The sequence below is a fragment of the Oncorhynchus nerka genome, linkage group LG28 (assembly GCF_034236695.1).
Source record: "Oncorhynchus nerka isolate Pitt River linkage group LG28, Oner_Uvic_2.0, whole genome shotgun sequence".
Taxonomy (NCBI): Eukaryota; Metazoa; Chordata; class Actinopteri; order Salmoniformes; family Salmonidae; genus Oncorhynchus; species Oncorhynchus nerka.
In genome coordinates, this window is record NC_088423.1 from 22,109,519 (window position 1) to 22,134,639 (window position 25,121).

The window sequence follows — 25,121 nt, forward strand, 5'->3', positions numbered from 1 at the left end:
CCCCCATTTCTCAACCGTGTAAATTGGGGCCATGTCTTTGCAGATGTAAACTCCCATCTTCGTGGTCTGAGTCGGGGGTTTGTTTTGAGCACTCGACCGTACTTTTTGGGATCTCATCCGTAGACTCTCTCTGTACTGTTTCACGCGATTCTTGTGTTGGTGGTGTTTGAGCCCGTTGTCGAGAACCGGCCTGAGGCATATTTTGCAGAGGACGGTTTTCTGGTCCGTGTCAGACTTTTCATACCCAAACCACGTCCATGTGACCGAAGTAGCCCTTTTAGGTACGAGCTCCATGTCACGTTTCATCTCCTCCGTGTTTGTTTGTGTTGAAAATTTCCCCGTGTGGAACAACGCTAAGCGTTTTCCAATTGACAAAAAATATTGCCGTAAAGAGTGATTTGCAACAATAAAATATTATGCTCTATCGTCACACGATCTATATATCGCCCAGCCCTACCAGCATGCTTCACCGTAGGGATGGTGCCAGGTTTCCTCCAGATGTGACACTTTGCTGTCAAGCCAAAGAGTTCAATCTTGGTTTCATCTGACCAGAGAATCTAGTTTCTCATGGTCTGAGTCCTTCAGGTGCCTTTTGGCAAACTCCAAGCGCCTTTTACTGAGGAGTGGCTTTCGTCTGTCCATTCTACCATAAAGGCCTGATTGGTTGAGTACTGCAGAGATGGTTGTCCCATCTCCACAGAGGAACTCTGGGGTTCTTGGTCAACTCCCCGACCAAGGTGCTTCTCTCCCGATTGCTCAGTTTAAGATGAGTCTAGGTGGTTCCAAACTTCTTCCATTTAAGAATGGAGGCCACTGTTATTGTGCACCTTCATTGCTGCAGAAATGTTTTGGTGCCTTGACAAACTCATGGCTTGGTTTTTGCTCTGACATGCACCGTCAACTGTGGGACCTTGTATAGTAACTTTCCAGATCATGTCCAATGAAGTTGTAGAAACATCAATGGAACAGGATACACCTGAGCTCAAGTCATGTAAATGTTTATTTGCAAACAATTCTACAAACCTATTTTTGCTTTGTCATTAAGCGGTATCGTGTAGGTTGAGATTTCTTTTAATCAATTTTAGAATAAGGCTTTCAATGTGATGAAAGGGGTCTGAATACTTAGTATTATTCTAACCTCAGTGGAAACAATACACAGTCAAAATTAGGATGCTGTCCAGTCCTAACACAATTCTTGCTTGAGAAATTGCTCTTTGCTAAGGTTGGTTTTCAATCAAAATTGTATTAAACAATCGCAAATGAAAGGTACTTAATTATTGCCCAGAAATGGTTTAATATTGAGACAAAAAACAGCTGCTTTTAAGGTCCAATCTGATTGAATATAACAGTCTGTTTTTCTTGCCTCAGGTCCTGATGGGGGACTACAGTACAGAGTTCCGTCCAGTAGACAACCCCCTGGAGCATATAGGCTACTGTCCCCAGGTCAGCCCTTTGTGGCCCCGCATCACCCTGGAGGAACACCTGGAGATCTACGCTGCCATCAAGGGCCTCCGCGGACAGGACGTCCCTGGCATCATCACACGGTACCTATCCACTAACATGTTAACACTTGTCATTTAGCAGATGCTCTTTTCCAGTGTGACTGCATTCATGTTAACTAGGAAGGACAACCACATCACATGCAACGAAAGTGTGGTGGGTGGGGGCAGTTGCTGTTCCGTAGGTAAGCACCATGGTCTTGTAGTGGATGGGAGCTTCGACTAGAAGCCAGTGGATCGTGAGGAGGAACGGGGTGATATAGGAGAACTTGAAAACCAGGCAGGCGGCCGCGTTCTGGATAAGTTTCAGGGGTTTGATGGCACAAGCGGGGAACCCAGCCAACAGCAAGTTGCAGTGGTCCAGACCGGAGATGACAAGTGCCTGGATTGACCTTCACCACTTCCTGTGTATTATAGGGTTGTACTCTACAGGTGTTGTAGAGCATGAACCTGCAAGAGCGGGTCACTGCTTTGATGTTTGCAGAGAACAATAGTGTCACGCCAAGGTTCTTCGCACTCTGGGAGGGCGACACTGGAGTTGTCAACCATGATGGAGATGTCTTTGAGCGGGCAGGCCTTCCCCCAGGGGAAGAGCAGTTATGTCTTATTGAGCTTGAGGTGGTGGGCTGGGCACCTGGGTGTCAGAAGGGAAAGTAGTTGTGTGTCATCTGCAGAGCAATGATAGGAGAGACCATGTGAGGATATGACGGAGCCGAGTGACTCGGTGTATAGAGGCCCTAGAACCGAGCGCTGGGGGACACCAGTAAATCTGTGTCCGACACAGATCCTCTCCATGTCATCTGGTAGGAGCGGCCTGCCAGGTAGGATGCAATCCAAGAGTGTGCAGAGCCCGAGATGCCCGGCCCTGAGAGTGAAGAGGAGGATCTGATGGTTCATGGTGTCAAAGGCAGTGGATAGATCTAGGAGGATGAGAACAGAGGAGAGAGTCAGCTTTGGCAGTGCAGAGAGCCTCTGACACAGAAGAGCAGTCACGGTTTGGTGACCCATCTTGAAGCCTGACTAGTTAGGGTCAAGATCATAGAGAGCTATACCGATAAAGTTGATCATAGACAGCACACTCAGGTGTTTTGAAAAGGCTACAGGTCTATAGTTTGACGTCAGATGAGTCGAGTGTTGGTTTCTTGAGTGGTCAGGGATAAGTTGATGGGAGAAGGTCTCCAAGATGGTCTGGGGTCGAGCAGGCAGGTTGTCCAGTGGCCAGACGTCATCTGGAAAAGGGGATAAAGAGGTCAAGGTGTAGGGTAGTTCTGAGTGAGACCAGTGGACTCAATAGGCTGAGTGAAGGAGTAGCAGATGTCGTCAATCTTTTTTCCCCCCCAAAGTTGTTGACAAAGTCGTCCAGAGGGAGGAGGGGGTAGAGGATTAAGGAGGGAGAAGGTGGAGGAGTTTCCTAGGGTAAGAGGCAGAAGCATGAAATGTAGTGGTTGAAAGTGGCTTTAGCAGCCGATACAGAGGAAGAGAAGGTAGAGAGGAGGGAGTGAAAGGATGATAGGTTCTCTGGAAGTTTAATTTTCCTCTCAGCCCTGTTTTGTAAACTCACAATGAATCACTCAGCCACGGAGCAGGAGGGGAGGACCGAGCCGGCCGGGAGGAAAGGGGACTGTGCAGGTCATAGGATGCGGAAAGGGAGGGGAGTAGAGTCGAAGAGGCAGAGTCGGGATAAGTATTTAGCAGAAGGGAGAGGAGATGGACAGGTGAGAATAGAAATTAGTAGACCTGTGTCACCACCACCAAAGACCAGGTGCTTTCGGACTATGAGAGAAACAGTCAGATGTAGAGTAGCTGGAGTAGCAGTGTTTTCTGGGGTGATACATGTCTTTGTCAGGGCCAGAAAGTCGAGGGACTGAAGGGCAGCATAGACTGAGATGAACTAGGCATTCTTGACCGCAGTGGCAGTTCCAAATGCTGCCAGAGACCAGGAATTCCACATGGATTGTGCGTGCAGGGTGCACTAAATTAGGAGGGTTGAAACCAAGTTGTGGGGAACATCTGTAAATCCTACAGGGAGAGGTGCAAACAGGTATAGAAAACACACAGGTTTGACAAAGCTGCAAAATCAGAAAGTAAATAACTAAGTAAGATATACTCAAGTGAGAGTGTGGAGCCTTCCTCCAACAACTCCACAGAACCATCTTTGTTTCAGCATTGGTCTTAGTTATGAGACCTAACTGACACTACAGCTGAGAAACCAGGGGAGACTGAAGAAATAACACTAATTGCTAATTGCTTATCAGAGGTGGAGAGCACGCCTCCCTGTACTAATTGCTGATTGCCTAGGAGAAGCGAAAGCACTCCCCCTCCAATATAGCCACTTATTACCCAAAGAAAGTCACAAATGGCCTTGTACCTTCATCCTGATTGATGTGTCATGAACTATCTGCAAATTATGAACAGTCAGCAGACACCAAGTAGGTCACTGTGAAGACAGGGAGCACTTAAAGTAGATGGCCCTAGCTAGCTTACAGACAGTACTAGACATCAATAGATAAAGACAAAAAAAGGATACTATCAGGAGTCCTCTAGCTATAGAATGAAGCACACTGAGATGGTGCCTGAGAAGCTGGTTAAATGCAGTACACTCAGAAAAGAGATGTTAACCACTGTGCCACAAAGAGGGACTTAGGGTAATTACAATTGGCTCAGAACAGGGCAGCACGGCTGGCCCTTTAAAGTAAACGGAGAGCTAACAATGATATGAATGTAAATCTCTCATGGCTCAAAGTGGAAGAGAGATTGACTTCATCACTATTTGTTTCTGTAAGAGGTGTTGACATGCTGAATTCACAGAGCTGTCTGTTTAAACTACTAGCACACAGCTCAGACACCCATTTATACCCCACAAGACATGTCACCAGAGGTCTCTTCACAATGCTCAAGTCCAGATTTCAAATGTAAATAAAAAAATTATAATAAAAACAAACTAAAAATACACCTTATGGAACAGCGGGGACTGTGAAGAGACACACACAAAGGTGCAGACACAAACATACGCACACAAGCGCTAGCACACACACTCTACACACACGTACATTATAATATTGTTGTATGGTGGTTTTATACAGTTTGTATTGTAGATATGTAGTGGTGTAATAATGTTATATGATGTCCTGTTTTCTCTGTTTTTATATGTAATGTAAGTGCCTTAATGTGTTTGGACCCCATAATAGATATAAATACCCTTATGACAACTGTCTTGTGGTAGTAACAGGTGGTGCCTGATGTAGTCAGAGATATGCTGTTGACAACTAAGCATTGATTGGATTGTTTATCTGGAGTTCATTTTAATCCTAAAAAATGAATAATGTATATAACATTTGCGTCTTATCTAACCTACCTTTTAGACATGGCCCTCTTTATTTTTCTGTTATGTACCTTTTTGCTGTGGTCTCCTGTGGAATGGACTTTGTGTGAACGTTGTGTTTGTCTCTCTCTGTGTTCCTATCAGTGTGGTGAATGCTCTGGAGCTGAAGGGCCACCTCCACAAGCAGGCCAAAAACCTCTCAGCTGGGATCAAGAGGAAGGTGAGACAGAATGAGGGAGAGCAAGAGAGAGTTCCACTTTACACTCTGTCTACTCTCCACACAACTTTACATAACATTGGGGAAAGGGAGACTTAGTTTGAAACTGCCTGCCAGGGGAGACCTTTGGAGAGCTGAAATGGGGTTGCTTCAAAGATTCCGTTTGGGCCTAGCAGTACCATCCATCATTTAATGTGACGTTTGATAATAGAGAGAGGAAATGAGGTGAGTATTTCGTCCCTCTGCCAGCTCAAACAGCCCTACAATGTTAGCTGGTGTGTGTGTAAAATAACCACCAAGCTTAGCCCATAAACATTAACCAAATCCTAAAACCTTACTTTGCTCACTTGTTTAATTTGTATATCTGTGTCAAAGTATGTTGACTGCTGTCTCAATCTCTGAATGCTCAGCTATGAGAAGCCAATTGACGTTTACTCCTGAGGTGCTGACATGTTGTACCCCCTACAACCGCTGTGATTATTATTTGACCCTGCTGGTCATCTATGAACGTTTGAACATCTTGAAGAACGATCTGGCCTTTATGGACAATCTTATAATCTCCACTTGGGAAAGCCAGAAGAGGACTGTCAACCCCTCAGAGCCTGGTTCCTCTCTAGGTGTCTTCCTGACTTACTAGGGAGTTTTACCTAGCCAACCTTGCTTCTACATCTGCATTGCTTGCTGTTTAGAGTTTTAGGTTGGGTTTCTGTATAAGCACTTTGGGACATCTGCTGATGTAAAAAGTGCTTTATAAATACATTTGATTTGATTGTTGCGTTTTCTTTGTGTGTTTTAGCCTAGCCCAAACATTCAAATCCTTTTGCCCTCACTAATTCTCATTTGCCTGTTTAATTTGTATCTGTGCCACACGTTGTTGACTGTATTCCTTTGTGTTTCCTGTTTATGTGTTTCAGTTGTGCTTTGCTCTCAGCATGTTGGGGAACCCTCAGATAGTTCTGCTGGACGAGCCTTCTACAGGGATGGACCCCAAGTCCAAACAACGCATGTGGTGAGACCCATGCTCCTCTCTCTGGGACAGGCACAATCAGACCAAAACAATGTTGTTGACAAGAAATAGTTGTGCGGTACAAGGCTGAGAAAATTACAACAAAATCACACTGCAATCAATAGAAACCAGAATGTATCGTGTTTCATTGTGTAATTTGTATATGTACACTATATATACAAAAGCATGTGGACACACCTTCAGTGGATTCAGCTATTTCAGCCACACCCATTGCTAACAGGTGTATAAAATCGAGCACACAGCCATGCAATCTCCATAGACAAACATTTGCAGTAGAATGGCCTTACGGATTAGCTCAGTGACTTTCAACGTGGCACCGTCATAAGATGCCACCTTTCCAACAAGTCAGTTTGTCAAACTTCTGCCTTGCTAGAGCTGCCCTTATTGTGAAGTGGAAACGTTTAGGAGCAACAACGGCTCAGCTGCAAAGAGGTAGGCCACACAAGCTCACAGAATGGGACCACGAGTGCTGAAGCGTTGTAGCGCATAAAAATCGTCTGTCCTCGGTTGCAACACTCACTAACAAGTTCCAAACTGCCTCTGGAAGCAATTCATGAAATGTTGTTCCATGGCTGAGCAGCCGCACACAAGCCTAAGATCACCATACGCAATGCCAAGCGTCGGCTGGAGTGATGTAAAGCTCATTGGACTCTGGAGCAGTGGAAACGCTTTCTCTGGAGTGATGAATCACGCTTCACCATCTGGCAGTCTGATGGACAAATCTGGGTTTGGCAGATGCCAGGAGAACGCTACCTGCCCCAATGCAAAGTGCCAACTGTAAAGGGGGGAATAATGGTCTGGAGCTGTTTTCCATGGTTCGGGCTAGGCCCCTTAGTTCCAGCATACAATGACATTCTAGATGATTCTGCGCTTCCAACTTTGTGGCAACAGTTTGAGGAAGGCCCATTCCAGTTTCAGCATGAGAATACCCCCGTGCACAAAGCGAGGTTCATATAGAAAATGTTTGTCAAGATCAGTGTGGAAGAACTTGACTGGCCTGCACAGAGCCCTGACCTCGACCCCATCGAACACCTTTGGAATTAATTGGAACGCCGACTAACCCAACAGGCCTAATAGCCCAACATCAGTGTCCCACCTCGCTAATGCTCTTGTGTCTGAATGGTAGCAAGTCCCTGCAGCAATGTTCTAACATCTAGTGGAAAGCCTTCCCAGAAGAGTGGAGGGGGACCAACTCCATATTAATGTCCATGATTTTGGAATGAGATGGTTGACGAGCAGGTGTCCATACACTACATAACCAAAAGTATATGTCAACTTCAGTTTAAGGTTTTCAGTTTGTTTTTTAGTTTTAGATGTTCATTGTTCTACTCTGTTAAGTAGCCAGTAAAGTGCTAAAGCTGTGGTCCTTCTGTCCCTCTGGTTCATCCTGTCTCCAGGAGGGCTATCCGGGCAGCGTTTAAGAACCGCCAGCGTGGGGCCATTCTGACCACTCACTACATGGAGGAGGCTGAGGCTGTGTGTGACCGCGTGGCCATCATGGTGTCAGGGCAGCTCAGGTGAGTGTTGGGGATGTGTTTCAGGTGTATTGGAGTTATCTAGTTGTGATGATGATGTGTTTCAGGTGTATTGGGTTTATCTAGTTGTTATGATGATGTGTCTCAGGTGTATTGGGTTTATCTAGTTGTGATGATGATGATGTGTCTCAGATGTATTGGTTTATCTAGTTTATCTAGTTGTTTATTAGTTGTTATGATGATGTGTCTCAGGTGTATTGGGTTTATCTAGTTGTGATGATGATGATGTGTCTCAGGTGTATTGGGTTTATCTAGTTGTTATGATGATGATGTGTCTCAGGTGTATTGGGTTTATCTAGTTGTGATGCTGTGTCTCAGGTGTATTGGGTTTATCTAGTTGTTATGATGATGATGTGTCTCAGGTGTATTGGGTTTATCTAGTTGTTATGCTGTGTCTCAGGTGTATTGGATTTATCTAGTTAAGATGCTGTGTCTCAGGTGTATTGGGTTTATCTAGTTGTTATGATGATGAAGTGTCTCAGGTGTATTGGGTTTATCTAGTTAAGATGCTGTGTCTCAGGTGTATTGGGTTTATCTAGTTGTTATGATGATGAAGTGTCTCAGGTGTATTGGGTTTATCTAGTTGTTATGATGATGTGTCTCATGTGTATTGGGTTTATCTAGTTAAGATGATGTGTCTCAGGTGTATTGGGTTTATCTAGTTGTGATGATGATGTGTCTCAGGTGTATTGGGTTTATCTAGTTAAGATGCTGTGTCTCAGGTGTATTGGGTTTATCTAGTTGTTATGATGATGAAGTGTCTCAGGTGTATTGGGTTTATCTAGTTGTTATGATGATGTGTCTCAGGTGTATTGGGTTTATCTAGTTGTGATGATGATGATGTGTCTCAGATGTATTGGGTTTATCTAGTTGTGATGATGATGCTGTGTCTCAGATGTATTGGGTTTATCTAGTTGTGATGATGATGATGTGTCTCAGGTGTATTGGGTTTATCTAGTTGTTATGATGATGATGTGTCTCAGGTGTATTGGGTTTATCTAGTTGTGATGATGATGATGTGTCTCAGGTGTATTGGGTTTATCTAGTTGTTATGATGATGTGTTGTTATTGGGTTTATCTAGTTGATGTGTCTCAGGTGTATTGGGTTTATCTAGTTGTTATGATGATGTGTCTCAGGTGTATTGGGTTTATCTAGTTAAGATGCTGTGTCTCAGGTGTATTGGGTTTATCTAGTTGTTATGATGATGTGTCTCAGATGTATTGGGTTTATCTAGTTGTGATGATGATGCTGTGTCTCAGATGTATTGGGTTTATCTAGTTGTGATGATGATGATGTGTCTCAGGTGTATTGGGTTTATCTAGTTGTTATGATGATGATGTGTCTCAGGTGTATTGGGTTTATCTAGTTAAGATGCTGTGTCTCAGATGTATTGGGTTTATCTAGTTGTTATGATGATGATGTGTCTCAGGTGTATTGGGTTTATCTAGTTGTTATGATGATGATGTGTCTCAGGTGTATTGGGTTTATCTAGTTAAGATGCTGTGTCTCAGATGTATTGGGTTTATCTAGTTGTGATGATGATGATGTGTCTCAGGTGTATTGGGTTTATCTAGTTGTTATGATGATGTGTCTCAGGTGTATTGGGTTTATCTAGTTAAGATGCTGTGTCTCAGGTGTATTGGGTTTATCTAGTTGTTATGATGATGTGTCTCAGGTGTATTGGGTTTATCTAGTTGTTATGATGATGATGTGTCTCAGGTGTATTGGGTTTATCTAGTTAAGATGCTGTGTCTCAGATGTATTGGGTTTATCTAGTTGTTATGATGATGTGTCTCAGGTGTATTGGGTTTATCTAGTTGTTATGATGATGTGTCTCAGGTGTATTGGGTTTATCTAGTTAAGATGCTGTGTCTCAGGTGTATTGGGTTTATCTAGTTGTTATGATGATGTGTCTCAGATGTATTGGGTTTATCTAGTTGTGATGATGATGATGTGTCTCAGATGTATTGGGTTTATCTAGTTGTGATGATGATGATGTGTCTCAGGTGTATTGGGTTTATCTAGTTGTTATGATGATGATGTGTCTCAGGTGTATTGGGTTTATCTAGTTAAGATGCTGTGTCTCAGATGTATTGGGTTTATCTAGTTGTTATGATGATGATGTGTCTCAGGTGTATTGGGTTTATCTAGTTGTTATGATGGTGATGTGTCTCATGTGTATTGGGTTTATCTAGTTATGATGCTGTGTCTCATGTGTATTGGGTTTATCTAGTTGTTATGATGATGATGTGTCTCAGGTGTATTGGGTTTATCTAGTTGATGATGTGTTTCAGGTGTATTGGGTTTATCTAGTTATGATGATGTGTCTCAGATGTATTGGGTTTATCTAGTTGTTATGATGATGATGTGTCTCAGATGTATTGGGTTTATCTAGTTGTTATGATGATGATGTGTCTCAGATGTATTGGGTTTATCTAGTTGTGATGATGATGATGTGTCTCAGATGTATTGGGTTTATCTAGTTGTGATGATGATGATGTGTCTCAGGTGTATTGGGTTTATCTAGTTGTTATGATGATGATGTGTCTCAGGTGTATTGGGTTTATCTAGTTGTTATGATGATGATGTGTCTCATATGTATTGGGTTTATCTAGTTGTTATGATGATGCTGTGTCTCAGATGTATTGGGTTTATCTAGTTGTTATGATGATGATGTGTCTCATATGTATTGGGTTTATCTAGTTGTTATGATGATGATGTGTCTCAGATGTATTGGGTTTATCTAGTTGTTATGATGATGATGTGTCTCAGATGTATTGGGTTTATCTAGTTGTTATGATGATGATGATGTGTTTCAGGTGTATTGGGTTTATCTAGTTGTTATGATGCTGTGTCTCAGGTGTATTGGGTTTATCTAGTTATGATGATGTGTCTCAGGTGTATTGGGTTTATCTAGTTAAGATGCTGTGTCTCAGGTGTATTGGGTTTATCTAGTTGTTATGATGCTGTGTCTCAGGTGTATTGGGTTTATCTAGTTAAGATGCTGTGTCTCAGGTGTATTGGGTTTATCTAGTTGTTATGATGCTGTGTCTCAGGTGTATTGGGTTTATCTAGTTGTTATGATGATGATGTGTCTCAGGTGTATTGGGTTTATCTAGTTAAGATGCTGTGTCTCAGGTGTATTGGGTTTATCTAGTTGTTATGATGATGTGTCTCAGGTGTATTGGGTTTATCTAGTTATGATGCTGTGTCTCATGTGTATTAGGTTTATCTAGTTGTGATGATGATGTGTCTCACATGTATTGGGTTTATCTAGTTGTTATGATGATGATGTGTCTCAGATGTATTGGGTTTATCTAGTTGTTATGATGATGATGTGTCTCAGATGTATTGGGTTTATCTAGTTGTTATGATGATGATGTGTCTCAGATGTATTGGGTTTATCTAGTTGTTATGATGATGATGTGTCTCAGGTGTATTGGGTTTATCTAGTTATGATGCTGTGTCTCATGTGTATTAGGTTTATCTAGTTGTGATGATTTTATTTTTATTTCACCTTTATTTAACCAGGTAGGCTAGTTGAGAACATGTTCTCATTTACAACTGCGACCTGGCCAAGATAAACCATAGCAGTGTGAACAGACAACAACACAGAGTTACACATGGAGTAAACAATAAACAAGTCAATAACACAGTAGAAAAAAAGAGTCTATATACGTTGTGTGCAAAAGGCATGAGGAGGTAGGCAAATAATTACAATTTTGCAGATTAACACTGGAGTGATAAATGATCAGATGGTCATGTGCAGGTAGAGATACTGGTGTGCAAAAGAGCAGAAAAGTAAATAAATAAAAACAGTATGGGGATGAGGTAGGTAAATTGGGTGGGCTATTTACCGATGGACTATGTACAGCTGCAGCGATCGGTTAGCTGCTCAGATAGTTGATGTTTAAAGTTGGTGAGGGAGATAAAAGTTTCCAATTCGTTCCAGTCACATGCAGCAGAGAACTGGAAGGAAAGGGGGCCAAATGAGGTGTTGGCTTTGGGGATGATCAGTGAGATATACCTGCTGGAACGTGTGCTACGGGTGGGTGTTGCCATCATGACCAGTGAACTGAGATAAGGCGGAGCTTTACCTAGCATGGACTTGTAGATGACCTGGAGCCAGTGGGTCTGGCGACGAATATGTAGCGAGGGCCAGCCGACTAGAGCATACAGGTCGCAGTGGTGGGTGGTATAAGGTGCTTTAGTAACAAAACGGATGGCACTGTGATAGACTGCATCCAGTTTGCTGAGTAGAGTATTGGAAGCTGTTTTGTAGATGACATCGCCGAAGTTGAGGATCGGTAGGATAGTCAGTTTTACAAGGGTAAGTTTGGCAGCGTGAGTGAAGGAGGCTTTGTTGCGGAATAGAAAGCCGACTCTAGATTTGATTTTAGATTGGAGATGTTTGATATGAGTCTGGAAGGAGAGTTTAGTCTAGCCAGACACCTAGGTGTTTATAGATGTCCACATATTCTAGGTCGGAACCATCCAGGGGGGTGATACTAGTCGGGCGTGCGGGTGCAGGCAGCGAACGGTTGAAAAGCATGCATTTGGTTTTACTAGCGTTTAAGAGCAGTTGGAGGCCACAGAAGGAGTGCTGTATGGCATTGAAGCTCGTTTGGAGGTTAGATAGCACAGTGTCCAAGGAAGGGCCAGAAGTATACAGAATGGTGTCGTCTGCATAGAGGTGGATCAGGGAATCGCCCACAGCAAGAGCAACATCATTGGTAAATACAGAGAAAAGAGTCGACCCGAGAATTTAACCCTGTGGCACCCCAATAGAGACTGCCAGAGGACCGGACAACATGCCCTCTGATTTGACACACTGAACCCTGTCTGCAAAGTAGTTGGTGAACCAGGCAAGGCAGTCATTAGAAAAACCGAGCCTACTGAGTCTGCCGATAAGAATATGGTGAGTGACAGAGTCGAAAGCCTTGGCCAGGTAGATGAAGACGGCTGCACAGTACTGTCTTTTATCGATGGCGGTTATGATATCGTTTAGTACCTTGAGCGTGGCTGAGGTGCACCCGTGACCAGCTTGGAAACCAGATTGCACAGCAGAGAAGGTACGGTAGGATTCGAGATGGTCAGTGATCTGTTTGTTGACTTGGCTTTCGAAGACCCTAAATAGGCAGGGCAGGATGGATATAGGTCTGTAACAGTTTGGGTCCAAGGTGTCTCCCCCTTTGAAGAGGGGGATGACTGCGGCAGCTTTCCAATCCTTGGGGATCTCAGACAATATGAAAGAGAGGTTGAACAGGCTGGTAATAGGGGTTGCGACAATGGCGGCGGATAGTTTCAGAAATAGAGGGTCCAGATTGTCAAGCCCAGCTGATTTGTACAGGTCCAGGTTTTGCAGCTCTTTCAGAACATCTGCTATCTGGATTTGGGTAAAGGAGAAGCTGGGGAGGCTTGGGCGAGTAGCTGCGGGGGGGGGAGCTGTTGGTCGAGTTTGGAGTAGCCAGGAGGAAGGCATGGCCAGCCGTTGAGAAATGCTTGTTGAAGTTTTCGATTATCATGGATTTATCGGTGGTGGCCGTGTTCCCTAGCCTCAGTGCAGCAGGCAGCTGGGAGGAGGTGCTCTTGTTCTCCATGGACTTTACAGTGTCCCAGAACTTTTTGGAGTTAGAGCTACAGGATGCAAATTTCTGCTTGAAAAAGCTAGCCTTTGCTTTCCTGACCGACTGCGTGTATTGGTTCCTGACATCCCTGAACAGTTGCATATCGCGGGGACTATTCGATGCTATTGCAGTCCGCCACAGGATGTTTTTGTGCTGGTCGAGGGCAGTCGGGTCTGGAGTTAACCAAGGGCTATATCTGTTCTTAGTTCTGCATTTTTTTGAATGGAGCATGCTTATTTAAGATGGTGAGGAAGTTACTTTTAAAGAATGACCAGGCATCCTCAACTGACGGGATGACGTCAATATCCTTCCAGGATACCCGGGCCAGGTCGAGTAGAAAGGCCTGCTCGCAGAAGTGTTTTAGGGAGCGCTTGACAGTGATGAGGGGTGGTCGTTTGACTGTGAACCCGTAGCGGATACAGGCAATGAGGCATTGATCGCTGAGATCCTGGTTGAAGACAGCGGAGGTGTATTTGGAGGGCCAGTTGGTCAGGATAATGTCTATGAGGGTGCCCTTGTTTACAGATTTAGGGTTGTACCTGGTGGGTTCCTTGATGATTTGTGTGAGATTGAGGGCATCTAGCTTAGATTGTAAGACTGCCGGGGTGTTAAGCATATCCCAGTTTAGGTCACCTAACAGAACAAACTCTGCTAGATGGGGAGCGATCAATTCACAAATGGTGTCCAGGGCACAGCTGGGAGCTGAGGGGGGTCGGTAGCAGGCGGCAACAGTGAGACTTATTTCTGGAGAGAGTCATTTTTAAGTTTGAACTGTTTGGGTATGGACCTGGAAAGTATGACAACTTTGCATGCTATCTCTGCAGTAGACTGTTGCAGTAGACTGCAACTCCTCCCCCTTTGGCAGTTCTATCTTGACGGAAAATGTTATAGTTTGGTATGGAAATCTCAGAATTTTTGGTGGCCTTCCTAAGCCAGGATTCAGACACGGCAAGGACATCAGGGTTGGCAGAGTGTGCTAAAGCAGTGAGGAAAACAAACTTAGGGAGGAGGCTTCTGATGTTGACATGCATGAAACCAAGGCTTTTTCGATCACAGAAGTAAACAAATGAGGGTGCCTGAAAATATGCAGGGCCTGGGTTTACCTCCACATCACCCGCGGAACAGAGGAGGAGTAGTATGAGGGTGCGGCTAAAGGCTATCAATGCTGGTCGCCTAGAGCGTTGGGGACAAAGAATAAAAGGAGCAGATTTCTGGGCATGGTAGAATATATTCAGGGCATAATGCGCAGACAGGGGTATGGTGGGGTGCGGGTACAGCGGAGGTAAGCCCAGGCACATGATGATGTGTCTCTGTCTCTCAGGTGTATTGGGTCTATCCAGCACCTGAAGGGGAAGTATGGGCGTGGCTACAGCCTGGAATTGAAGCTGAGAGAGGAGCTGACGGGGCTCCAACAAGTGGCACTGCTCCACAAGGAGATCCGTCGAATCTTCCCTCACGCTGCAAGACAGGAGAGGTGAGTCAGAGCAGAGTGTGTGTGTGTGTGTGTGTGTGTGTGTGTGTAGTGACATGCTAAAGCCTGCTGCCTCTGTCTTGCAGCTTTGCCACCCTGATGGTTTACAAGATCCCCATGGAGGATGTCAAGTCACTGGCCAAGTCCTTCTCTCAGCTAGAGAGTGGTGAGTGTGTGAGATCACTCTCTGACCATCTGCCTCATGTTTCATTGATCCGTTACAATTTAGGCAAAATGCATTGTGTTCTAATGTTTTCTGCTTTCCGCTTCCTCCAGCTAAGCAAGCCTTCAACTTTGAAGAGTACAACTTTTCACAATCAACCTTAGAGCAGGTAAGTACTCATTTGTGAACCTTACCTTGAATATCATGTGATGTTACATCAACTGCAATGCAAACTCTATCCACTTCCTGACTATTTGTCTTAGCTAGTCTCTCTCTTGCTCTCTCTCACCCCATCTCTCAGGTCTTCATGGAGTTTGCTAAGGAGCAGGAGAACGAGGAGGAAGAGGTGGGTTCCCTCAGCACCACGTTCCAGTGGCAGCGGCTCCGCCAGGACGGCCCTGTACCTGTCAACCACACAGACAGCATTGTGCACCAGCTCTGAGCTCCACTGGGGGGGGCTGGGCTGTCTGTGGCCGGCACAGTCTCTGGGCTCCCATCATTCTCCCTGCCTACATGGCACTAACCTCGTCCCCAGCCTAAAGAGGCTGGAATCGAGTTTACTATGGCACAGGCTATGCCAGCCCTGGCAATGCACTCACCCCTCACCTCACGGCTAACACCACCACCCACCACCAGCCCAAATAGGACAAGATGGGCGTCACAGGACGGATGGATGCCCCTATGGACATGGCCCTGGAGGGCTAGCAACAATACACTCACACTGGAACTGTGTGTGTTTGGGATGGAAAGTCTCTCTGGGGCTGAGGTGTGTGAGTTGTCCGAACTACTGTGTGTTTTCTGACCTTTGCACTGACTAACCAAGGGGCCTGCTCCACCCCACCCAACCAGAATCTCCCTCCTCTGATGACGCACTGATACGACTAATACCTACTATGTTTTTTTAATAGGTTTTATTTGATTTTTTATCTGAATTCACAGCAAGTTCGTATAAATGGATATATATATATTTAAGCAATAAGGCCCGAGGAGGCGTGGTATATGGCCAATATACCACGGCTAAGGGCTATTCTCATGCATGACCCATCGCGGAGTACCTGGACACAGCCCTTAGCCATGGTATAATGGCCATATACCACAAGACCCGAGGCGCCATATTGCTATTATAAACTGGTTACCAACATAAATAGAGCAGTAAAAAATAAATGTTTTGTCATACCTGTGGTATACGGTCTGATATACCACAGCTGTCAGCCAGTCAGCATTCAGGGCTCGAACCACCCAGTTTATAAATATAGATCTTCTTATATATATATATATATATATATATATACTACAGTTCGGGGGTCACTGAGAAATGTCCTTGCTTTTGAAAGAAAACCTAGTCAGAGTTCCTCTGTCGAGTGTCTGTGTTCTTTTGCCCATCTTAATCTTTTATTGTTATTGGCCAGTCTGAGATATGGCTTTTTCTTTGCAACTCTGCCTAGAAGCCAGCATCCCGGGGTCGCCTCTTCACTGTTGACGTTGAGACTGGTGTTTTGCGGGTACTATTTAATGAAGCTGCCAGTTGAGGACTTGAGTCGTCTGTTTCTCAAACTAGACACTCTAATGTACTTGTCCTCTTGCTCAGTTGTGCACCGGGGCCTCCCACTCCTCTTTCTGTTCTGGGTAGAGCCAGTTTGCGCTGTTCTGTGAAGGGAGTAGTACACAGCGTTGTATGAGATCTTCAGTTTCTTGACAATTTCTTGCATGGAATAGCCTTCTTTTCTCAGAACAAGAATTGACTGATGAATTTCAGAAGTTATTTGTTTCTGGCCATTTTGAGTCTGTAATCGAACCCACAAATGCTGATGCTCCAGATACTCAACTAGTCTAAAGGACATGTTTTATTGCTTCCTTAATCAGCACAACTGTTTTCAGCTGTGCTAAAATAATTGCAAAAGGGTTTTCTAATGATCAATTAGCCTTTCAAAATTATAAACTTGGATTAGCTAACACAATGTGCCATTGGAACACAGGAGTGATGGTTACTGATAATGGGCCTCTGTACGCCTATGTAGATATTCCATTACAAATCTGCTGTTTCCAGCTACAATACTCATTTACAACATTAACAATGTCTACACTGTATTTCTGATCAATTTGATGTTATTTTATGGGACAAAATATTTGCTTTTCCTTCAAAAACAAGGACATTTCTAAGTGACCCCAAACTTTTGAACTGTTATTTATATATATAGTATTTATTGATTCCTTTTACTTTCCATCCATTTCCCTACCTGGGGTACTCTCGTCCCTAGGCAAATTGGAAGTGTCTAGTGAACAAGATTATCCATGGGGAATCAGTGCAGTAAGTGTGTTTGCTCGTGTCTTCCACTGTGTTTGTGAAACTTTGTGTGTTTTATAACGACACCAGTCCAATTCTGGCTCTAGATCCACTAGAACCAAAGCAGTACATCCCTATTTACTCACACACTCCTAACCTAACACGTTGACACTAAGGTGCTTTTAGCGTCTGTAGCATGATATGGACTATTTGTGTTGTAGTTGTGTCGGTTGCTTGTTCTGGACGTGTGAGTACAGATAAACTACTGACAGATCAACTGACAGATCTCCAGTACAGACAGAGTTACTGGCAGATGGAGTGGCCTTTTTTTGTTGCAAAAGAGGAAATCCAGCCGAACTGAAGCTCCAGTCCCTCTCCTCCCCTGCATCGCCCTCTGGTGGGTGTGAAGAAAATCACACCTCACTCTGCCTCTGCCTCTTCTGCACTAAGGGTTTGCTGCTCTTACTGTATGTTTCTCTCTGGCTGCATCTGAAATGGCACAATATTCACTACTTGCTCTGGTCAAAAGTAGTGCACTATATAGGGACTAGGGTGCCATTTCCTCTGTGTTTCTGTGGGGCACTGTGAGTGCTGTATCTCCTCTACACCAGCATGCATTTTAGTGTTGTTCAGGCCCATTGTATACTATAAACACAGCTCTCCCCAGTTCTCATAGACAAGGAGAAAGAGGCCTGCTTTTCAGTGACTTAACATGCTTGTCTGAGAGGAAGAATTATGGATAAATAAGGAGAAGATGGTCAGTATTGTAGTGATGTTATAAAAGGCACAAGTGTAAGGTTTAGTATGGAGGGTTTAGGGTGGAGAGTTTAGGACGTGCTCACACTGCCCAGTGGCCTTCCACTCCTACAATACTTTAGTGTCTAAATAGGAATGATAGCTTGGTAATGTAGTATCTTAAATTCACATCAGTACATGTAGCACTCTGGCTTCATCAAACGTTTGGTATGGGAACCAAGTCACCAACCCTAGAGAATCAGTCAATTTGAAAAATATTGTTTGGAAGAGTAGGTTTTTATTTTATTATTATGAAATATTTGGATTATTTTATCTTGGCCAGGTGTGCTCAAATTGGCATTTTGTGACAAAGTGAATCTTGAATGTATGAAAAAAATCATGCCTCCAAAAAGAGGCTTCTTATTTTATCTAGGTGACTTAGTTTTTGAAGTTCTGTTGGACTCTGGTGCCGCTTTTAACCACAGATATATTTTATTATTTATGTTTTGTGTGCGCGTGTGCGTGCGTGCGTGCGTGCGTGACTTATGTTTGGCTACTGTTATAAGACTGCTACAGTACTAATATAACCCTCTCCAGGGAAGCACACTAAGTGTTGGTGCAATACTTAAACAATTTTAACATTAAAAATGTTAACTTTTTCTTGTGACATTCAGGTGAGCTTTGAAAGAGCAAATAAGAGATGAACAGAAGGGAGTTGAGAAGAGAATTCTTAGTATGTGAGGATGGAGGAACTGAGAGAATATGTTGGTTTCCTTGGTTTCCAAATTGAGAGTCCATGGAATTGAACTAATGTTTTCAGATGACACTTTTGACCCTATTTGTGATGCGGGCGTATGCTCGGCATGGTAGATTCTTGATTGCTTGAAACGCATGATCCCTCTGGTTGCAAGTTGCATCACATACTTACAAAGATGCAAACACAATTTCAGGATGCCCAAAAAAGTGTCTACAATACCTAACTGTCTATATGTCTCACTAAAGGTAAATATATTGTACAGTGTGGCATAATATTATGTCTAATTTGATATATTTTCCTGTAGCATAAATCACGACTGCATGCATTTTCTACAGAAGTGTGTTCTTCATTGTTCCGTAGAAGACGTGTCATAGTAGAGAACATCATCCTGCCGTAGATGTGTTGTAGTAGAGAATATCATCCTGCCGTAGAAGATGTGTCGTAGTAGAGAATATCATCCTGCCGTAGAAGACATTTCGTAGTAGAGAATATGACAGTGAGTCAGATTTGTTGATGTCTCGCCAGCCTCTCTGATACTGAGACTTAATATCAGTCTGTTGGCCGTGAGTCTGAATTAAGAAACATTCATAGAGAACAGGAGGCCTTCACTTATTGTTTACGGGTGGTGTGGCCATAGAAATATGATCTTGGCCTGAGGGGCGCTGTCCCTTCTAGCGATTATATTTCTGAGTGTAGCGCCTATTTTGGGCAGTGATAATCATTGAGCAAAATGCCTCTTGTCCCTTTTTGCCTTCTAACATAAACCCACCTCCCCTCCCTCTCTGTGAACTAGATACAGTGGGGCAAAAAAGTATTTAGTCAGCCACCAATTGTGCAAGTTCTCCCACTTAAAAAGATGAGAGGCCTGTAATTTTCATCATAGGTACACTTCAACTATGACAGACAAAATGAGAAGAAAAATCCAGAAAATCACATTGTAGGATTTTTAATGAATTTATTTGCAAATTATGGTGGAAAATAAGTCGTCCTGGTCCCTTTGCAGAAAAACAGCCCCAAAGCATGATGTTTCCACCCCCATGCTTCACAGTAGGTATGGTGTTCTTTGGATGCAACTCTTTGTCTTCCAAACATGACGAGTTGAGTTTTTACCGAAAAGTTATATTTTGGTTTCATCTGACCATATGACATTCTCCCAATCTTCTTCTGGATCATCCAAATGCTCTCTAGCAAACTTCAGACGGGCCTGGACATGTACTGGCTTAAGCAGGGGGACACGTCTGGCACTGCAGGATTTGAGTCCCTGGCGGCATAGTGTGTTACTGATGGTAGGCTTTGTTACTTTGGTCCCAGCTCTCTGCAGATCATTCACTAGGTCCCCCTGTGTGGTTCTGGGATTTTTGCTCACCGTTCTTGTGATCATTTTGACCCCACGGGGTGAGATCTTGCGTGGAGCCCCAGTTCGAGGGAGATTATCAGTGGTCTTGTATGTCTTCCATTTCCTAATAATTGCTCCCACAGTTGATTTATTTAAACCAAGCTGCTTACCTATTGCAGATTCAGTCTTCCCAGCCTGGTGCAGGTCTACAATTTTGTTTCTGGTGTCCTTTGACAGCTCTTTGGTCTTGGCCATAGTGGAGTTTGGAGTGTGGCTGTTTGAGGTTGTGGACAAGTGTCTTTTATACTGATAACAAGTTCAAACATGTGCCATTAATAGATGTAACGAGTGGAGGACAGAGGAGCCTCTTAGAGAAGAAATTACAGGTCTGTGAGAGACAGAAATCTTGCTTATTTGTAGGTGACCAAATACTTATTTTCCACCATAATTTGCAAATAAATTCATAACAAATCCTACAATGTGATTTTCTGGATTTTTCTTATTTTGTCTGTCATAGTTGAAGTGTACCTATGATGAAAATTACAGGTCTCTCATCTTTTTAAGTGGGAGAACTTGCACAATTGGTGGCTGACTAAATACTTTTTTGCCCCACTGTATTTTCTCACGTCTCATCTCCAACCTGGGGTGCAGAAGCTTTATAGTCGTCATCTCAACTTTTTAAGGGAGATTTGTTTATTACAACATTGTTTATTTTAATGGGGAGCTGTGTGACTTGGTTTTTGTAATGTGGTGGTTGGGTTATTGAGGTGTTGGATAATGTTGGAGCAAGTTTCTCAAGTGGTTGTTCATAGCTTCCTTTGTCTCTCTACCATGTCATGTGTGTGGTTTAGTTTATCATTATGCTTATTGTGTTGTCTTTTAAACAACTGATGAAAAGTAATTAAAGGAGAGGTTGAAGCCCAAGAAATAGGATGCAGTAGCATCTCAGAGGCCTGTTTTGCCACCATTGACCTTCATTTGATGGAATATATGTTTTGTGTTTTCTATTCATATGTTTTTTTTTTAAGAAAGGGATCTGAAAATGTATGTTGGTATAGGACCGGTCTGTTGGGTTTCTGTTCATTTGCCCTCTGAAATGAATTACAATTGGTTTTATTTTAAATTTGTAAAGCATGTTTTCTACTTTACTCTCTCGAAGGATATTTGCTACTGAGCATTGTTGGTGAAAAATCAGTGTATGTGATTCCTGTGATTCCTGGTATTTTTATGATGATACAGTACAACCTCTCACATGCAGCATTTGTTGTCTGATAATCATTCTTTCTAGAATACCCCACTGACTGTGTATGTTTAAAGATATTGCTTTGTTCTGTTGACATACTCTAACACTATCGTGTGAGTGGAGAGAGCATTTTTCATTTTGAACTCTGAACATTATTTTTGCACACATGTAGCCTTGTGCTATCGTCGCCACTATAATAGAGCGAAAATAGAATGTCTGTTATGTTTCATTCTGTATGAGTTGTGTATGGGGTGAGATTGACTACATTCACTGAATTCTTATCTATTTCAAAGTAACTGCCCAGATGTTCCAGATTTCTATAATTACTTACAATATGAGTGAAGTGGATTTCCTTCCAATTATTATTTTTAAATTACCTTAAAAATCTGCTTTCCTGTGTCGGAATGATGTGGGTGTATAACAACAACAAAATGGTTTGGGCGTATACCGGTCAAAAATATTCTTGCAAGTCGACCGCTGGTATGCCAGCTCAGCCTCCTCTAGACCTCTGATTGGTCAGCTCATCCTCAGGGAGATGACATGTTCTATGAGGAAATAGCAAGCATTTTTTAAAAGGTCTGTTTGAGATCGTTTGAGGTGGGGTTGTGTTTTGTTTCTCCAATGTATGCTCCGGCCACAAACGAGTATAGGACGAGTCAACATTAGTTGGATACGAGTTTACTAAATATGAACTTTTAAGTGAGATTTTCACTTGGCAGTTACTTTAAGATGTTTTTCCCAAGTGCAATATTTAGATGTGTGTTGTCACAAGCGTTCTATTATAAAGGCTATCATGGTTAACTAAAATATCAATGCATCCTTTATTCTGTGGACTTTAGTGTCACTTGCAGTAAAATGTTAATAACATTAGATTACTTTCCTTTTGCTCTTTTTTGGTGCCCATTCCCTGAGCAGGTAAGCATTTTGTTTTTACTCCATTCCATATGTATTTGGACAGCAAAGTGAAAACATTTAATTTTTCTCTATACTCCAGCATTTTAGATTTGAGCTAGAATGTCAGATTTTATTTGAGGGTATTTTCATACATGTCTGTTTTACCATTTAGACATCAAATAACTTTGTATCTAGTCCCCACATTTGAAGAAGTCATAAGTATTTGGACAAATTCACTTAGTGTATCAAAGTAGTCAAACCGTTAAGTATTTGGTCCCATATTCCTTGCACGCAATGATTACATCAAGCTTGTGACTCTACAAACTTGTTGGATGCAATTGCGGTTTGTTTTGGTTTATGTTTTGCCCAATAGGGACTGAATAGGAAGAGTCACGTCATCAAAAAACTCTGCAGCTGGAATGACCCGCAACAAACTCAGTCTGCCTACTAATGCCATGACATCCCGATCTAGCCTGCTACAGTAGCAGGGCAAATGTATATTTTTTATTAGAATTTAAATGACAATACAAATAAACATAGGATATCAATACAAATATATGAACATTTTGGAAAGAAGTAGGTGCAACCTAAAAATGTGTTGACATCATTGGACAGGAAAAGGCGCAGCGCTCACTCACCATAGTTTTTTGTTATTAGACAAATTTAAGACGTTGACGTTTCATCCTTCATTGGCCTTCAGAATCAATAATAAATCTCAAGAAGACCGAAACGTCAATCTTTTAAACTTGTCTAATAAAACGACGCATTTTCCTCTCCAACAATATATGACAAATAAAACGGTCACACTTTTATTTGGATAGTCCCATATACAATCAATAAACAGGTAGGATATCAACACATCTTTTAAACATGATTAGAGAGTGACTGATTACATCTAATCAGTTACATGTAAACTGATTACAAAACGAACTAAAATCAGTTACCAGCTAAATATTTTTAACTTGGATTATTTTTAAATTTAGAAAGGATGTTTGCAAAAAAAAACATGACACCTTTCTGTTTTCTCAATGACATTCAATTCAGCATTGAAAGTAGGAGCAAGTTTAAGTTTGTTCCACCTGAGCAGAATATGTGTGTAACTGACAGTTAGACTTACAGGTTATGTCGTTGTCTTTTGTTTGAATTGTTTATGTGTCCGCCGTGCGGGGGAAATGATAATGCAAGCGGAACTACGTAGCTAATACTGTTGTAACGGGGATCCTTATTGTAGCAACACACTTTTGGAGGGAAGGCAATCCTGCTAAGTTTTCATGTCATCGGGTGTAGTTCATAAAGGTTGAAGAGTGTATGTTAGGATGAAGTGTGAATTCATGCCAGGAATAATAAATGTGAAGTTTGATTTCCTCCCTTCTGTAATAAGCAGCCAATGAGGTATTTGTTCCTTTATTCATGTGTTTAATCTGAACCCGTTATAACGCCGGTTAAACTGTTATGTATGTAAGCACTTCAGAGTTATACTCGTAAGATAAGGTTGTAAGAGTGTACTTAACTGTATTTTTCATTTACTTTATAGTTCTCACGGAAGGTGATAATTCTGACTAAAACTACAGAATAAAGCCGCCAGTTAAAATCAAGGAACGGTTGTGCTCGTGGTTACTGAAGGGAGCTACAATGTGAACGGAGTTGAGCGGTCAGAAATCGCGCTCATTGGTCATGGAGCCGCTCCAGCTCTCCACATCCTTTCCAACGGCTCCTCCAAAAACCACTCTGCGCTCACAGATAATAAAGCTGCCCCTCACAATTTAACCAAACCATATGATTTGAATGAAACGTATTTGAATAAACATGAAAAGGTTAATGTAAGTAGCACTCATAATTTCAAATGGGTTACATGTCGTATTAAACGGCATATATACACTTTAAATAGGTCAGGAGCCAGACAGGGAGCCTAAGAAGGAATAAAAATGAATTATTCTGGCTATTTATTTCAATTATTTCAAGGCTATAGCCTACAAAGAAATACATTGTGAAGCATTTGCGAGTGCGACACTAGGCTGGTAGGGACATAAAGCGCTCATCAATAAACAACATTTCGTTGTATTAAATCATCGTCTATAAATTACACATATAGGCTGGGACATACTTAGAATTAAATACAAATTAAAGGGAACATGCCTTATTAGGCTCAGTCTACAGTGCCTTTTAATTCATTTTTAGAAACACGAGTTTGGCCAGTCTGTGGTCTGTGAGTCTGTGGCTTCAGGCTTATGGTGCCTGTATAGCAGCGGAGAATATCCTCTCCATTCTTGCAGAGCCACTGGAGAAGCTAAACACCCTTAGAGCTACTCTTGCCAGGCTGGGAAGAGATGCAGATTTTTTTAATGTATTTTTTTATTTACAGTGCTTTCAGGAAGTATTCAGACCTCTTGACTTTTTACACATTTTGTTACAGCCTTATTCTAAAATGTATTAAATCGTTTTTTCCCTCCATCAATCTACTCACAATACCCCTTAATGACAAAGAAAAAGCAGGTTTTTAGAAATTGTTGGAAATGCATTAAAAAAAACTGCTATCACAATTACATACTGGTCAAAAGTTTTAAAACACCTACTCATTCAAGAGTTTTTCTTTATTTTTACTATTTTCTACATTGTAGAATAATGGTGAAGACATCAAAACTATGAAATAACACACGTGGAATAATGTAGTAACCAAAAAGGTGTTAAGCAAATCTAAATATATTTTAGACTCTTCAAAGTAGCCACCCTTTGCCTTGACACCTTTGCACGCTCTTGGCATTCTCTCAAACAGAAATGGAATGCTTTTCCAACAGTCTTGAAGGAGTTCCCACATATGCTGAGCACTTGTTGGCTGCTTTTCCGTCACTCTAAAGTCAGACTCATCCCAAACCATCTCAATTTGGTTGAGGTTGGGGGATTGTGGAGGTCATCTGATGCAGCAAGCCATCACTCTCCTTGGTAAAATAGCCCTTACCCAGCCTGGAGGTGTGTTGGATCATTGTCCTGTTGAAAAACAAATTATAGTCCC

At 42.4% G+C, this 25,121-nt stretch overlaps 1 protein-coding gene across 1 annotated transcript in view; it reads left to right on the forward strand.

The window, feature by feature from the left end:
* abca5 (ATP-binding cassette, sub-family A (ABC1), member 5) overlaps nucleotides 1-15,319 on the forward strand; it is an 88,701-nt gene extending 73,382 nt beyond the window's left edge. The window contains exons 30-37 of the mRNA XM_029640128.2: nucleotides 1,369-1,544; nucleotides 4,966-5,041; nucleotides 5,953-6,047; nucleotides 7,463-7,582; nucleotides 14,550-14,702; nucleotides 14,786-14,865; nucleotides 14,976-15,031; nucleotides 15,164-15,319. Of these exons, the coding sequence (XP_029495988.1) occupies nucleotides 1,369-1,544; nucleotides 4,966-5,041; nucleotides 5,953-6,047; nucleotides 7,463-7,582; nucleotides 14,550-14,702; nucleotides 14,786-14,865; nucleotides 14,976-15,031; nucleotides 15,164-15,304 (897 nt within the window). The 3' untranslated portion in view covers nucleotides 15,305-15,319. The remainder of the gene's footprint in view (nucleotides 1-1,368; nucleotides 1,545-4,965; nucleotides 5,042-5,952; nucleotides 6,048-7,462; nucleotides 7,583-14,549; nucleotides 14,703-14,785; nucleotides 14,866-14,975; nucleotides 15,032-15,163) is intronic.
* The last annotated feature ends 9,802 nt before the right edge of the window (nucleotides 15,320-25,121 follow it).